This window comes from Acomys russatus, chromosome 28, assembly GCF_903995435.1.
Source record: "Acomys russatus chromosome 28, mAcoRus1.1, whole genome shotgun sequence".
Taxonomy (NCBI): Eukaryota; Metazoa; Chordata; class Mammalia; order Rodentia; family Muridae; genus Acomys; species Acomys russatus.
The window spans coordinates 26,584,331-26,600,607 of record NC_067164.1 but is presented as its reverse complement, the minus strand read 5'-3'; the positions used below and the strand labels follow the sequence as shown (position 1 = coordinate 26,600,607).

Genomic DNA, 16,277 nt, shown 5'->3' with positions numbered 1-16,277 from the left:
AAAAAAAAAAAGAAGTTTCATTTGGCCATAAAGAGGAGTGAAATTACGTCATTTGGTGCCAGGTGTGGTGGCGCACACGTTTAATCCCAGCACTCGGGAAGCAGAGGAGCAGAGGCAGGTGGATCTCTGTGAGTTCAAGGGCAGCCTGCTTTTCCAGGACAGCCAAGGCTACACAGAGGAACCCTGTCTCAGGAAAAAAAAGAAAGAAAGAAAGAAAGAAAGAAAGAAATTATGTCACTTTTCAGGAAAACAATGGGGTCTGTTGTTTTTAATTATCTGTAATATCAGTATGCCTGGCTAGTAATAAATCATGATGCTGACACCTGTTTATATTTTAAAATAGCCCTAGTTAACCTGGGGCAGGGCAGACATTAATCCTCTAAACTACTTCCCATGGTAGGGCAGGTATGGGATCACTGCCTAGATTCCATGCCATCTGTCTCTAATAATTTCAATCAAGCTACCTCCCACCCATAATCCCAAATACTTGCTAATGTTTTTCATCTGGGCCGAATCTCCATCCACGCCTGCCACGTGTTTCTCTTCCACCTAACCCATGGCGGACTCCTTCGCTCCTCAGGTCTTTCTTCTCGTCCTTCTTCTGCCTAGGATCCTCTCTGTCTCTCTTCAAGCCCAGGAACCTTAGCCACATCTATTTCATCTGCCTGGACCAGGTGATGGCTTTTCATTGGTCAAAAGGTGAGTCACAGAGACAGCAAACAGTAGTTAGCATCAAAATACATCAGACCATCCTCCAACAGGTGTCATATTAATTTTTTAAAAGCCAGATTTATAAAGGCAAATATTCTGGTTTTGCTCATATCATATGTGGAACCAAAAAGGTTTTTCAAGACAGGGTTCTCTGTGTATCCTTGGCCATCCTGGACTCTCTTTGTAGACCAGGCTGGCCTCAAACTCACAGTGATTCACCTGTCTCTGCCTCCCAAGTGCTGGGATTTAAAGCGTGTACCACCACGCCTGGAGGAATCTAGATTTTTTTAAAGGGCACTAAAATAGAAAGGAGACTAATTGGGATCATCAGAAGGAGGAAGGGCTGTACAAGAAAGGCGAACAGGGAATGTGTGAAAGTGACTAAAGCATATGATATTTTGTATGAAAATGTCATAATCAAACATCTTGTTTTTTGAAAAAATGAATATATGCTAATTTTTAATGAGGCAATTAGTTGCGTTCTCCTTAGATTTGTAATCGGAACTAAGACTGCTGCCTGTTTTCTTGCTCAGTGATTATGTGAACCCTGGAACTGAGGTTGCTACTGTGGTGTGGTCACATGGATGAAAAAGGACAGAAAGCTCCCTTGTACCCTTGAAAACAGGCAGATGCATCACAGACTAGCAGTGCCACCTTTCAAACTGCCTTCTGACTTTCTACAGTACTTTGGTAGGCCTTGGGCTGGCTAGTTTTTGTGAACTTCACACAAGCCAGAGTTACTTGGAAAAAGGGACCCTTAGTTGAGGAGTGGCCTACTAAGATTGGTCTGTGGCTAGGTCTGTGAGAGACTGTCTTAATGATGAATAATGTGTGAGGGTCAAGCCTGCTTTGGGAGACACCATCCGAGGGCAGGTGGACTTGGCCTGTATAAAAACAAACAAACAAAAAAACCTAGCTGAGCATGAGCCTGTGAGCAAGCTAGTAAGCAGCATCCCTCCATAGCTTCTGCTGCAAGATCCTGTGTTGAGTGCCTGCCTTGACATCCCCCAATGATGTGCCGTGACCCGAAAGTGTAATACAAACCAACCATTTGTGATGACTATTCTTGCTTGTCAACTTGACTACAGATGGAATCAACTAAAACCTCAAAATGGCGGGGCACACCTGCAAGGAAATCTTGGTCTAATCTCAAGTGGGAAGATCTACTTCTCTGGTTTTTTGTTTTGTTTTGCTTTGTTTTTGTTTGTTTGTTTTTCGAGACAGGGTTTCTCTGTGTAGCCTTGGCTGTCCTGGACTCACTTTGCAGACCAGGCTGGCCTCGAACTCACAGGGATCCGCCTGCCTCTGCCTCCCGAGTGCTGGGATTAAAGCCTTGGCCACCATGTCTGGCTAATCCAGATTTTTTTTTGAGGCCTCTCCTCTGGGCCACAACTTCTGCTGTAAGCCTATATAAATAAGAATGGAAGAGGAAGCTGTGTTCTTTGCCTGTTTGCCCTCGCCTCACTAGCAAGTCTATTCCTTCACATTAGAACCTGCTTCTTCAGGATTCTAGCACATACTGAAGACCATCCAGCCTCGTGGACTGAACTGGATTCCTGGACCTTCCATTCATAGAAAACCATCATTGAATATTCTGGACCGCACCCTATAAGTTATTCTAACAAATCCCATATATAAAAAGAGAGTCAACCTATAGTTTTGTTACTCTAGAGAACCTTGACTTATACACCTTTTCCTCTGCCAATTGCTTTTGGTAGAGTGTTTTATTACAGCAACAGAAAAAGTAAATGGAACAGCTGGGTGTAGTGGCACACACCTTTAATCCCAGCACTCGGGAGACAGAGGCAAGTGGATCTCTGTGAGTTCGAGGCCAGCCTGGTCTATAGAGTGAGTCCCGGACAGCCAAGGCTAACACAGAGAGACCCTGTCTCAAAACAAAACCACCACCACCACTACCACCACCACCAAACCTAACCAAACAAAAAAACAAACAAACAAACAAAAAAAAAAAAAAAAAAAAAAAAAAAGAAAAGAAAGGGTTATTTGGGTAGTCAGAATTGAGTCAGGAAAAACCCCAAGTTCCCAATCTTTAGCTAACAACAAGGTTGGTATATAGAAGGTACTAAACAAATGCTAGATGGACAATGAGACGTATGTAAAGGCATCTGTTGGCAGCCTTTCCCTAAGTTTGACCCCAACCATCAACCCAGTGAAAGGAGAGAAATGACCCCCACAGCGGCGCCCTGATTTCCATCTGTCCATGGACACGTCCACACACAGCACAGTCACATACACATATGTTGGTCTGATGTATTTTGATGCTAATTAATAAAAGGCCTTCACACCTGGGCAGGCCAAATGGGATAGGTGTGTCTGAGGTTCCTGGGCTTGGGGAGACAGAGAGAATCTTGGGAAGGAGAGAGACCAGAGGAAGAGAGGAGAAGAAGGCCGCCATGGGTTAGATGGAAGAGAAGCACATGGCCGGCGTGGATGGAGATTTGGCCCAGATGAAGAACGCTAGCAAGTATATGGGATTATGGATGGGAGGCAGTGTGATAGAAGTTATTAGAAACAGATGGCATGGGATTGGGGCAGGGATCCTAACCCTGCCCCACTATGAGAAGTAGTTTAGGGAATTACTATTTGCCCTGCCCCAGGTTAACCAAGGCTATTTTAAAATATAACAGGTGTCTGTGTCTTGATTGATTGCTAGCAGGTTTTATACTGCCGTAATAATAATTATAGGCCTGGTAATAAACATTATTAGGCCATACTGGTAAATTAACAACAACACACATACACAAAATAAACAAATAAGTAAACATAAAAATAAGTGCTGGTTACTATATCTTTCCTTTTTAATTTTCACGAATATTTCAAAATTTGAAAATTGTCAAGTAAAAATGTAGTATGAAGTTACATTAAAAAAAATTTGGCTGAATGGTGGTGGCGCATGCTTTTAATCCTAGCACTTGGGAGGCAGAGGCAGGTAGATCTCTGTGAGTTTGAGGCCAGCCTGGTCTACAAAGAGAGTCCAGGACAGCCAGGGATACACATGGTGAAATCTTGTCTCAAAAACCAAAACCAAAACCAAAACAAAACACACAAAAAAATAGAGGGGAGACAGGGTTTCTGTTTGCAGCCCTGGCTGTTCTGGAACTAGCTAAGTAGACCAAGCTAGCCTGGAACTCACAGAGATCCACCTGCCTCTGCCTCCCGAGTGCTAGGATGAAAGGCGTGTGCTACGATGCCCTGCCTTTTTTTTTTTTAGACAGGGAAACATTCCTAAGACAGTGTGTGAGCTGCAGAGGAGCAGAAGAGCTCGGGTACCCTCTGCTGGCCTAGAACTCGCTGTTGCTAGGCTGGTCTAGAACTCCTAGAAATCCACCTGCCTCTGCCTCCCTAGTGCTGGAATCAGAGGTGCGCCGCTACTCCTCGGAGTGAGTCTAAGACTTTTCAGCAGTGGTGGCCATCACAAGTCACGTCTGTGGCCAAGAGGACAGGATTCTCTTCCAGGGACCAGGGCCTGATTCCCAACAAACACACCGTGGTTCAAAAATCCTAGCCAGTCCTTTCTGCACTCTGCCAGGGTGCTGCACACTCGTTGGTGCACAGACTATATGCAGGCAAAACACCTCTACATATAAAACAATTCTTTTTTCTAAAGCAGTGAGTATCCAGATTATCAAACTAGTCTCCGTGTAAGCTTTTACAAAGCCATAACAAGACCAGTCTACATCCGGCGCTTTTTTTTTTTTTTAAGTAAATGTTTATTTGTTAGCATGGGTGGGGATGGAAGTGAAAGTAGTCAGAGGTCCTGAGTAGATCAGAGGACTACTTAACAGGATTTAGTTCTCTCTTTTCTCTTTGTCAGTGCTAGGGACTGAATTTATCAACCTTCTCTGCCAGGATCTTTACCTGCTGAGCAATATCACTAGACCGGTTGAGTTTTTAAACGGAAAGGAAAGAAATGGGTAGGGCCCTTGGAAATGGAGAGAGATCTCTGAATCATGAATCGGTGTCAAAAGGTGTGCACCTTTATGAGCCATGTAACCCCTGTTATATCATTTACGTCCTGCCGGTTGTGGTGACGCATGCCTTTAATACCAGCACTCGGGAGGCAGAGGCAGGTGGATCGCTATGAGTTCGAGGCCAGCCTGGTCTACATAAGCGAGTCCAGGATGGTCAAGATAACATAGAGAAACCCTGTCTCAAAAAAACCAAAATCACTCATGTCTTATTAGGTCTTAGTTCTCTCATCTGTAAAATGGGATGTTTGGATTTAAGGACATCTTTTTAATTTCCCTTCTAGCTCAGCATTCTGGATCCAGGAGTTCCTAGACTTAGATATACACCTACTCTGTTGTATGAGCTCCGATGGCGGGAGAATCTACTGCAGAGGTAAAAAGCAAAGACAACGATGGTGTTGTGGGGCGGAAGGGGGAGGGGGAGAGGGAAAGATGAGGGAAGAAGTGAAACTCTTACAACTCCATAAAAGATGAGAGATGCATATTTGAAATACACAAATAACTGAAGGTAATCACAAAATTCAGTTGTCTGAAGAAGCAGAAACAAGACATTGCCCTGGGCATCACATTTTGTTTTTAATTATGCACACGTAACTCCCACCTCTCGGATCCTTGGAAGAAAAAAAAAAGTAGGAAAAAACTGAAAAGGTAAATATAAAAAAAAAAAAAAAAAGTGCCAGAAGCAGTTTGAAAAGTCAGTGTCTGGAAACAAGCTGGTTCCACTGGCATGCGGGATGGTGGGGCAGCACAGGAAATCCCGTTCCTGCCTCAACCCCGGCTTAACCCTGCACACAAAGGAACCTGTTAGCGCCCTCCGAGCCGTAGGCTCCTCCCTAGCCGGGTCCCCCCATGCAGCACCAGTGGGCCGCGGCGCTCTGGTCTCCGCCCCTCCCCGCCCCTCGGAAGTGACGTCTAGCGCCCCGCCCCCGCCGCTAGATCCGCTGCTGCTGCCTCGGCGGGCCGACCTGCAGGAGGCGGCGGCGGCGGCGGCGGCCGAGGCTGAGAGGGAAGATGGCGGACGGCGTGGACCACATAGACATTTACGCGGACGTGGGCGAAGAGTTCAACCAGGTACGCGAGGGTCTGGCGGACGCCGCCGCGGCCCGGACGCTCACCGGGGCCGCCGCGGGCCGCGAGCCGGCTCGGCTGCAGACCGTGCGCCCTTGGCACCTCTGGGCCGCGCCGCCGTGCGCGGCGTGCCCCCCCCCCCCGTCACCCCTTGTTCTCGCGCGTCGTTTTGCGGGCCGCGGGGCTCTGGAGCGCGGGGCCCAGTCTCCGTGCAGCTGCCGCCGCCGCCCGCTCGCCCGTCTGCCCGCCCGCTCGCTCGCCCGCCCGCCCGCTCGCTCGCTCCTTCCTCGGGGCGGCCTCACACCCCATTGTTGGCTACGGTGGCGGGCGCTTCCCGCCGAGCTAGGCCGCGTGTGCGGGGCGGGGAGAACGGGCCGCCGCGCCCCCTCCCCCGCCGGCCTGAAAAGGGAAGCCCTGGCCCGGCGCGCGCGCGCCCGCCGCCTCCATCCCGGCCCTGCCGCTTCGGGTTCCGATTCCTCCCGCCGCTCCATTTTGTGTCTCTGCCCGCGCACGGTCGCCTCCTCATGGAAGGCCGCGTTCACAGCCCCTTTGTATCCCGCGCGCCGGGTCTCCCTGGGATCCCCGCTAGCGTTTGGCGACAGGTTTCGGCGTGGCGCCCCCGAGTCCCGCTCCCCGGCTCCCGAGGGGATAGGCGGCTTCGGTGTGGGTACGTCTGCAACAAGTCATCTGACTTTTGGACCCACTGATCTGATTTAAAAACTCGGGTGCGTGGGTCTGCCGTGGCAGTTGCGGGCTTGCAGTGCCTCCGAGGCCCAGTCCTTGGCCTTTGTGAAGATAGATGGCTTGCGCCAAAGACTTGGAAGCGCCGTGGTTGGACAGAACAAAAAGATGGTGGTACCTAGCTAACAGATCAGAGAGGCTGAAAGGAAGAACGGCGGCCCGGAGTGCTCGCAGGGTAGCTGACAAATCGTTGTGGACGGGATTTGTAGTTTGAAAGCGAAGTGTTTGCCCTGTGGGCTCTGCCTCTCACGGTTTGAAAGGCTGGAGAAAGGAAGGCGGCCACGGATGCTTAGAAAACTAGCTGTGATGTCTGATGATGACCATCCTTGAATGGATCGGGTTACCAGTTAGTGACGTTTTTTTTAGCCTCTTACTCTTATCTTCAGATTTTTCTTGCATTTCATACATTCACGTTTTTTTTTTTTTTCGGTTTTTCGAAACGAGGTTGCTCTGTGTAGCATTGTCTGACCTGAACTCGCATTTGTAGACCAGGCTGGCCTCGAACTCACAGAGATCCTCCTGCCTCAGCCTCCTTGATTATTGAGATTACAGGCATGTGCTACCGGGCTGGACCACGTTTTTCAAATTACACCCAACCATAGTGCAAGTAAAAGCTGTGTTCTCTTAAATTTACTTATTTCCTGTCTTTTAAAAAAAATTCTATATTTAAAAATATTTAGGGTTCAAATGAAAACCTTAAAGTGCTATTGACTAGTATGGCGTTTTCTTGCAAGACTTAAAAAACAAAATAATGGAAAGTATTAAATCTTTACTGCGACTTTGGCCTAAATACTAAAAAAGAAAAAGCTTATTTATTTATTTATTTATTTATTTATTTATTTTAATTTTTTGAGACAGAATTTCTCTTTGTGGCCCTGGCTGTCCTGGAACTCGGAGTTGCCTGCCTCTGCCTCCTGAGTGCTAGGAGTAAAGACACGTGCCACCATGCCTCAACTAAAAGCAAATTTTGATAGAGTTAATTACTATTGACTTAGAAACTAGATTTTTTTGGTTTGTTTGGTTTTGGTTTTTTGAGACAGGGTTTCTCTGTGTAACATCTCTGTCTTGGAACTCACAGAGATCTGCCTGCCTCTGCCTCCTAAGTGCTGGGATTAAAGACATGCACCACTGCCGCCTGGCCAAAACTAGATATTTTTAAATGTAATTAACCTGTTGCAATAAAACTTTACATTTGGAAATCTGTTTTTTACTGTGCCTGAGTTGTGTCAATTACAATAGAAATTTTCTTTGAGTGCTACCCAGATTCCAGTACTTTTATGCCTTTATCTCAGCACTTGGGAGACAGTGACAAGTTGAGCTCCTGTTTGAGAGAGAGAGAGAGAGAGAGAGAGAGAGAGAGAGAGAGAGAGAGAGAGAGAGAGAGAGTGAGTGTGTGTGTGTGTGTATAGGGGAGGGTGTAGGAGGAGAAGGAAGAGAGATTAATTAAGTTTTCTATAGTATCTACGTGAGCTATATTTAGACTGCTGAATACTTAATTTGGGAGAGACCCTGTCCTTAGGCAGATAACTGGATGAAGTGATACTTTATCTCTGGGCATTACCTACTGCTAGCAAGAGACTAAGAGACTAAACTTTTTTGACCCCAATGAGATACTACTTTGTATGCCTCCTTTTTATAAATGTAGTTTTTCATTAACTTGTACTTTCAGCATTGTATCTGATACATGGCTGTGTACTTGTACAAGTAAAATCTTTGTAGGTTTAAATAGATTAATTGGGAGATGTAAGTAGAAGCTTTTCCCAAGATTGGTTTGTTGCTCTCTGGGTGCTGCACCCATGCACACTTGGGTATGCACTCTACAGCTCAGAAGCATTACTTGTTACTGTTTGCATATAATTGGCCTCTAGGATTTGCTTGCTCAGAATTCCTGAACAAAAAAGTAACCACAAAAAAGGTTGCCAGTTTTTTTGAGAATTGTCATGTTTTCTAATAGGTGTTACTAAGTATTTCTGACATCTTACCAGAATTAGAAGCAACAACAAAAGTATTGATTGATTTCAATCTTATGTTCTCTCCCCCCTCTCTGTTGTTGGTTTCTGTTAGTTTCCTGTCTTGTAGCTCAGGTTGACTTTGAACTTGAAATGTATTCCTGGCTTACCTTTAAAAAAATTTTGTGGTGCACCTGCTGCCTCAGCCTCTCCAGTGCTGGAATTACAACCTGTACAACCCATCAGACTCAATTGTTCTCCCCCAGCCCCCACCCCATTGGGAGTTAGCACTCAGGCCCTTGCTCATGCTAGGCAAACAGTTAACTCCTGTACTGCATCGCTAGTAATTTGTTCTCTCTAAGCAATAGGTGGTAACTTTATTTCTACTAGCTGCCATAGTAACCAATGTGATTATTTGATTGTAGTTGAGCAAAATATTTTTCAGAACTAATTGTTAGCTTTTAAAAATTATGTTGGATTCTAGAGATCTGTGTATGTTTTGTTTAACTTTTTTCTTTTTAACTTTATTAAAATAATTTAATTTGTTGGGCGGTGGTGGTGTACACCTTTAATCCCAGCACTCCGGAGGCAGAGGCAGGTGGGTCTCTGTGAGTTCAAGGCCAGGCTGCTCTACAAAGTGAGTCCAGGACAGCCAAGGCTACACAGGGAAACCCTGTCTCAAAAAAACAAAACAAACAAACAAACAAAATTTTTTTTTAACTTTATAAGTATTGATGTGAGGGTATTATTATCAGATCACCTGGAACTGGGATTCTGAGCTGCTATGTGGGTGCTGGGGATTGAGCCTGATTCCTCTGGAAGAACAGCCTCTGCTCTAATCACTAACCCATATCTCTAGCCTCTAAAGTTTTTTTTTATTTTCAAGACAGGATTTCTCTATGTAGCCTTGGCTGTCCTGGACTCAACTTTGTAGACCAGGCTGGCCTTGAACTCACAGCGACCCGCCTGCCTCTGCTCCCGAGTGCTGGGATTAAGGCGTGCGCCACCACGCCAGCCCTAAAGACATTTTTTTTGTTCTCTATTGTGAGGTGCAGTTTAAAAAAAAAATTTTATTTATTATATATACAATGCTCTGCCTGCATATATGCCTACACACCAGAAGAAGGCACCAGATCTCATTATAGATGGTTGTGAGTCACTATGTGGGTGCTGGGAATTGAACTCAGGACCTTTGGAAGAGCAGCCAGTGCCTTTAGCTGCTGAGCCTTCTCTCCAGCCCATGAGGTGCAGTTCTTTTGTACTTTGAATTCTCTGAAATTCTGTGTAGCCACTAGTCTTTACTACTCAAAATGGCAGCTTTTATAAAGCCTTTTTGCATTCTAGTAAAGCACAGTATTGCAGAAAGTATGGGGCATTATTAAGCTTTGATTTGGGGTGGGATGAGACAGTGTGTGTATACTTTCTTACTAGGTGATTTTAAGAACGGAGAATGAAGATGAGAAGGCACAGGGACACAAAGGCTGCTTAGTTCTTAAATTAAAAGTTTTTGAATGTGGACAAATTGAGAACAGTTGCTCAATGGAAAGAATATGAACTACTTGTGAATCTGCACATTGCTTGCACTGACTTTGGAGTTAAACAGAAAGCAGTCCTTCCCACTCCAATATTTACTTATTCTATGTATGTCAACTGTCTGCATGAGGTCAGAAGAAGACATCAGATCCTTTGGAACTAGAGATACACGGGGTTGTCAGCTACCATAAGGGTGCTAGAAATTAAACCCAGGTTCTTTCTTTTTTTGTTTGTTTTTTGTTTTTTCAAGACAGGGTTTCTCTGTGTATCTTTGGCTGTCCTGGACTCATTTTGTAGACCAGGCTGGCCTCGAACTCATAGAGATCTGCCTGCCTCTGCCTCCTAAGTGCTGGGATTAAAGGTGTGGGCCACCCACACCTGACTAAACTCAGGTTCTTTGTAAGAGCAGCCAGTGCTCTTAACCTCTGAGCCTTCTCTAGCTCCAAACTCCAAAACTTCTTGAGTGTCATATTGGTGCTCAAAAACCTTTAGTTTTGTTTTTGTTTTTGTTTTTTTTTAAAGTATGCTCAATTTATGCTGGGTGTAGTAGTGTGCACCTTTAATCCCAGCACTTTGGAGACAGAAGCAGGTGGATCACTGAGTTCAAGGCCAGCCTCATATACAAAGTGAGTCCAGGACAGCCAAGGTTACACAGAGTATCTTGAAAACAACAACAACAACAAAACAATAAATTTAGTATGCTCAATTTATATTCTGTACATCCAAATAATATATATTATGTTTATATGGGGTCAGGAGCTGTTAATAGAATTTAGTGTCTACTCTGTTAGATTGTGGGTCATTGATTCAGTTACCTGCTCACTTAACTAAAAGTATATGGAGGCAATGGCTGCGGTGGGGGTGTCAGGTTGGAATTAAGGATGTAGATATCTTCATAAATCTAATTTTATTGGCTAACTCATTTCACTTTATACTTAGACATTGTATATTCACTGTAAAGGAACTATTATCCTGTGAAACCTTACTTATGATATGCTTAATGAAAATATAGTTTAAAGATAAATCTACAGGGGCTGGAGAGATGGCACAGTGGTTAAGAGTTAGTGTAACATTTTACAGCAGTTATAAAATTAACACACTTAGGCCGGGCATGATGGCACACGCCTTTAATCCCAGCACTCGGGAGGCAGAGGCAGGCGGATCGCTGTGAGTTCGAGGCCAGCCTGGTCTACAAAGTGAGTCCAGGATGGCCAAGGCTACACAGAGAAACCCTGTCTTGAAAAACCAAAAAAAAAAATAAACAAAAAAAAAAAAAACAAAAAAAAAACCAACCAACCAAACAAACAAAAAATAAAATTAACACACTTAGTATATTTGTAAAGCAATGTTTCTGGAAAAAAAAATCCACATTTTTCTGTATCCAAAAATTCAACTTGATCCTAAAGTATTGGCTGGTTGAATTGTATTTGTACTGCATTTGTGCAGACTTCTTGCCATTTTGCAAATCAGTACAGTATAATCACTTTATAAGCATTTATACTGTATTAGGAGTTTAAAGAAATCTAGAGATAATTTAAAGCACATAAGAGGATATATAGTTTATGTGAAAATACTGAATCATTTTGAGGCTTAAACATCTGTACATTTTGGAATTCTTGAGTGGGTTGGGGATATGTTGGTATCAGTTACTTGCTACTGGGTTTATGTGCTAATTTTTTCTTATATAACATTGAACAACATATCTTGTAATGAAAAGTATAATTCCTCTTCTCTTTTAATGGAATAACTGTTAATGCTTTTTTAAAATATAGGTGTTTTTTGAAATAGGTGCTGTCCTTCACTGGTAGTACCAATAATGCAGAAGTGTTATTAACTGTGAGTCTGAGAACACCACAACCAGTATTGGGCCTATCAGGGAAAATGAATACATTAATAGCTCTATCAGGATAGCCCTGATGGTGATATACATTATATACAGTTTATCTGCGGCATTAAAAATGAATGAGGTGGGCGGAGGGATACTTTCCAAAAATCTTGGAGGAAGAGAGATAGTGCTAATAAAAACTAAAATAGTGCCTTGTCATTTTTCTATCTGTCATAACTTTAAGTGTGTTCTCTGACTGGGCAACAGTTCTGTGTATCTTGTAGGTGAAAACAATCATCCTATAGTACAAAATGTTTAGTTTTATTTTTCTTTTTTGGTTTTTCGAGACAGGGTTTCTTTGTTGTAGCCTTGGCTGTCCTGGACCAGGCTGGCCTCGAACTCCCAGTGATCTGCCTGCCTCGGCCTCCTGAGTGCTGGGGTTACAGGCATGCGCCACTATGCCCGGCTTTAGTACAAAATCTTTTTTTTAATTAATTAATTTATTATTATGTATATAGTGTGCTGGCTGCACATACACCTGCAGGCCAGAAGAGGGCACCAGATCACATTATAGATGGTTATGAGCCACCATGTGGTTGCTGGGAATTGAACTCAGGGCTTCTGGAATAGTTGTCAGTACTCTTAACCTCTGAGCCATCTCTCCAGCCCTAGTACAAAATCTTAAGAACCCCCCCCCCCTCCGTTTTTCCCTCTCCCTCTAGCAAAGGCTTGCCTGTGTCCCAGGCTGGCCTCAAGTTTATGGCAGTCTTCTGCCTCAGCCTCCCAACTGCTAGGTTTAACTAGGATTATCAAAGCTGGGAGCAACTATTACTGGATTTTTATACCTTGCATACCATTAGAATGATTGTAGTGATTTAGAATTGTAGGGACTGAAAAAAATTACTTTGCTACTCACCCCCTCCAACAAATCCTAAGAGCTGTTCTTTTGTTTGTTGTTGTTTTGTGTGGCAGGATCTCACTGTGTCTTGGAATTATGTAGACCATGCTAACATAAAACTTACAAATTATCTACCTCCTCTGCCTCTAAGTGTTTGCTTGGATTAAAGGCATTAATTGACATCATTCCTTCCCTAAGGGCTGTTCTTGCTAGAAATTAGGTATGCACTTTTATTGAGGAGTGGGTCTTAGAAACATGGGTAAGGCTAGGTGACTTTTGGAATCTGAAATGATTAGGGTATGTTAAAGTCTTAGATTTTTGAATGCTGTTGAGACGTATTTGAAAAAGACTTTTCAGCCAGGCTGGGTGATACACGCCTTTAATCCCAGCTCTGGGGAGGCAGAGGCAGGTGGAAGGCCAGCCTGGTTATAAAGTGAGGCCAGGACAGCCAAGATAACAGAGAAGAAACCCTGTCTCGAAAAACAAGAAAGAAAGAAAAAAAAAAAAAGACTTCACATAGCAGAACTTGATGCTGTTGACTTTCTTTGGTAAAGTGGAAAGGTTTTAGTTTATTTAGTAGATCTTCAGAGTTGTTTTTTTAAAAAAATAATTTATTAATTTTTATTTTATGTGCATTGGTGTTTCGCCTTCATGTATGTCTATGGGTGTCAGATCTTGGAGTTACGGACAGTTATGAACTGCCATGTGAGTGCTGTAAATTGAACTCAGGCCTTCTGGAAGAACAGTCAGTACTCATAACCTCTGAGCCATCTCTCCAGTCCCCAGAGTTCTATTTTTATATATAACCTGTGATAGGCGCATAATTTCTGGGTATGTACATTTTCCATTTGAAGTAGCAACACTTGAATGTGTTCTGGATTTTCTTTAAAATAGTTAAAGTAGTGAATGTTTTTTCAACAAATCTAATGTATACCGTTAGGGTTAAGAATGCAGTCTGTGGCCTTGGAACACGGTGAAGCTAACTAGTCCACATGGAGATCAAACCCCAAGACCATGGTTTTAATTAGCATCACTTCAACCATTTGGAAGCAATCCAACCTAAATATTGGTAGAATTATATGAATATGGAAAAATATGGTTGGTATCACTGTATGACATCATGGAGGTACAAAAATAGCCATTATAATGCACCAGGCTAGTGAAATTTCAATTACTGCTTGCAAATGATTATCTACTTATGTAAACATTTTTATACATTTACAACTAATGATAAGTTACATAATAACTTAATCTTTTCCTGTAAGTTTAAATACCCCTTTTTTTTTTTTTTTTTGGGAGACAGGATTTCTCTGTGTAACAGCTTTGGCTGTGCTGGACTCATTTTGTAGACCAGGCTGACCTTGAACTCACAGAGATCCACCTGCCTCTGCCCCCAGAGCGCTGGGATTGAAGGTGTGTGCCACCATTTCCAATTTTCAGTCTTGTATTCAATAACCCTTGCATACTTTTTCATTGTCCCTCAGACTGTATGTTGCGGTTAATCTTTGTGGAGGTTGGGAACACAACTCCCTTTGAATAATTAAAATTTTACTTGATCTGTAGTACTTGATTGTAAGAGAGTTTAAAGTGCCTACTATCCTTTGTGGGATTTTCTATATCTTAAATGTATGGAGCCACTGTTGTTAGCCACATCACAAGCTTCAGATAATATAACAAAGCTTACCTTGCTTTATTTTCAAATTTTTACTGTTAGGGCAGTTGGAGTATGCTTCTTTGTTAAAAACTTACTACTTAGATATTCTTTTCTTTTTTCTTTTTCTTTTTTGATTTTTTTTTTTTTTTGAGACAGGGTTTCTCTGTGTAGTCTTGGTTGGTCTGGACTCTTTGTAGACCAGGCTGGCCTCAAATTCTTCCACCTAACTCTGCCTCCCATGTGCCCAGCCCTATTTTGGCATTGTACATTAAAATCAATGGCATTATTCATTAACTTGCCTTAATTTCTGTCTTTTGCTGAAGGTGGCTTTTTGTTCTTTGACTTACATGGTTATCTATTAAATAAAACTTACAAATATCCTGCCTCATATTAAGTTGGTATGTAGTATCTTGATAAATTAGGAAAAGGTTGCATAGTCATTATTATTGCAGATTTCTGAATAAACAATGGAAATTTGAAGCTTCTTTGACAGTATCTATGAATAGTTTTTCCCTTCTAGCTTTTTTTTTTTTTCTCTCTTTAAAAAACAAGTTGCCAGGTGTAGTGGTGCATGTCTTTAATTCCAGCAGAGGCAGACAGATGCCAGCCTGGTTTACAAAGGGAGTCTAGGACAGCCAAGGCTCACAGGGAAACCTTGTTTCAAAAAACAAAACACAACAACAACAAACTAAAAAAACTCAAAACAAAAAACAAAGCAAAACCAAGTCTTATTCTGGCTTTTATGGGAATTATGGAACAATAGCTATTGTTCCTGTAGTATCTTGGTATAGCATAGGCACCCTTGGAGAATTTAAGTTATGCCTAGTTATAGCTGAACTCTGAAATTTGTGTTTATTGTTTTTTGTCTCAAATTTCCCTCAGAAAGGCAAAATAGTTCATACTGATATTGTTAGTTACTTAGTCTCATAAAGGGATATTGATTGGCAAATTGAATCACCCACCACCCTTCTTCCCTCTCACATTAATTTCTTTATTTTTTCCATTTTTTCCTGGCTTATCACTTAGGCATATAAGTGACATCCTAGCATTGGTTTAATTTTACTGGTGATAGTGGCAACATTTTCCTAATGTACTTGTCTAGATTTTAATAGCCGCCAGATAAGCAGTAGTTGTTTACTGAGAATAATTGCAAGATATTACTTTGAATAGCTTTTTGTGTATATATATCTATTTCTGTGTATGTGTGTATTAGTCCCCTTCTATGGCTTAGCTTAAAAATACTAGCTTTCAAGCCGGACATGGTGGCGCACACCTTTAATTCCAGCACTTGGGAGGCAGAGGCAGACAGATCACTGAGTAAAAGGCTAGCCTGGTCTACAAAGTGAGTTCAGGACAGCCAAAGGCTACACAGAAAAACACTGTCTCAAAACAAACAAACAAAACAGCCCCCACCAAGCCCCCCCCCCCCCCCCCCCGCATTAGCTTTCTCAGAGTAGGTAAATAATATCTGAATACCAAAGAGAATACTGGATGTTTCATATGTGGTCACATGTTAGTATCTCATTTTTGTGTATGTTATAGTCTTCTGACAAATATTCTTTTGAAACTTGTCTATTTGCATTTATGTGTTAACTTTTTTGGTTTTTTGAGACAGGGTTTCTCTGTGTAGCTCTGATGTCTTAGAACTCACTGTGTAGACCAGGCTGGCTGGAAGTCAGAGATCTGCCTGCCTCTGCCTCCTGAGTGCTGGGAATGTGTAGTTACTTTTAAGAATATTTTACTTTCAAAGAAAGTTAAAGTCACCATTCAAGAACACATTGAATTTGTATACACACGTATTTAGTATTGTGACTGTCATGTAATCTAGAACATTATTTCTGTGTCTTAGGAAGCAGAATATGGTGGGCATGATCAGATAGATTTATATGATGATGTCATCTCTCCATCT

The 16,277-nt window shown here is 42.7% G+C and overlaps 1 protein-coding gene across 5 annotated transcripts in view; it reads left to right on the top strand.

Moving 5' to 3' along the window:
- The first annotated feature begins 5,673 nt into the window (after window positions 1-5,673).
- Window positions 5,674-16,277, top strand: part of Cpsf6 (cleavage and polyadenylation specific factor 6) — a 31,294-nt gene continuing 20,690 nt past the window's right edge. For all 5 annotated transcript variants that reach the window (XM_051170839.1, XM_051170837.1, XM_051170836.1 and 2 more), the window contains exons 1-2: window positions 5,674-5,771; window positions 16,218-16,277. The exon at window positions 16,218-16,277 is cut by the window's right edge and continues 150 nt beyond it. In XM_051170839.1, the coding sequence (XP_051026796.1) occupies window positions 5,712-5,771; window positions 16,218-16,277 (120 nt within the window). In that variant the 5' untranslated portion in view covers window positions 5,674-5,711. The remainder of the gene's footprint in view (window positions 5,772-16,217) is intronic.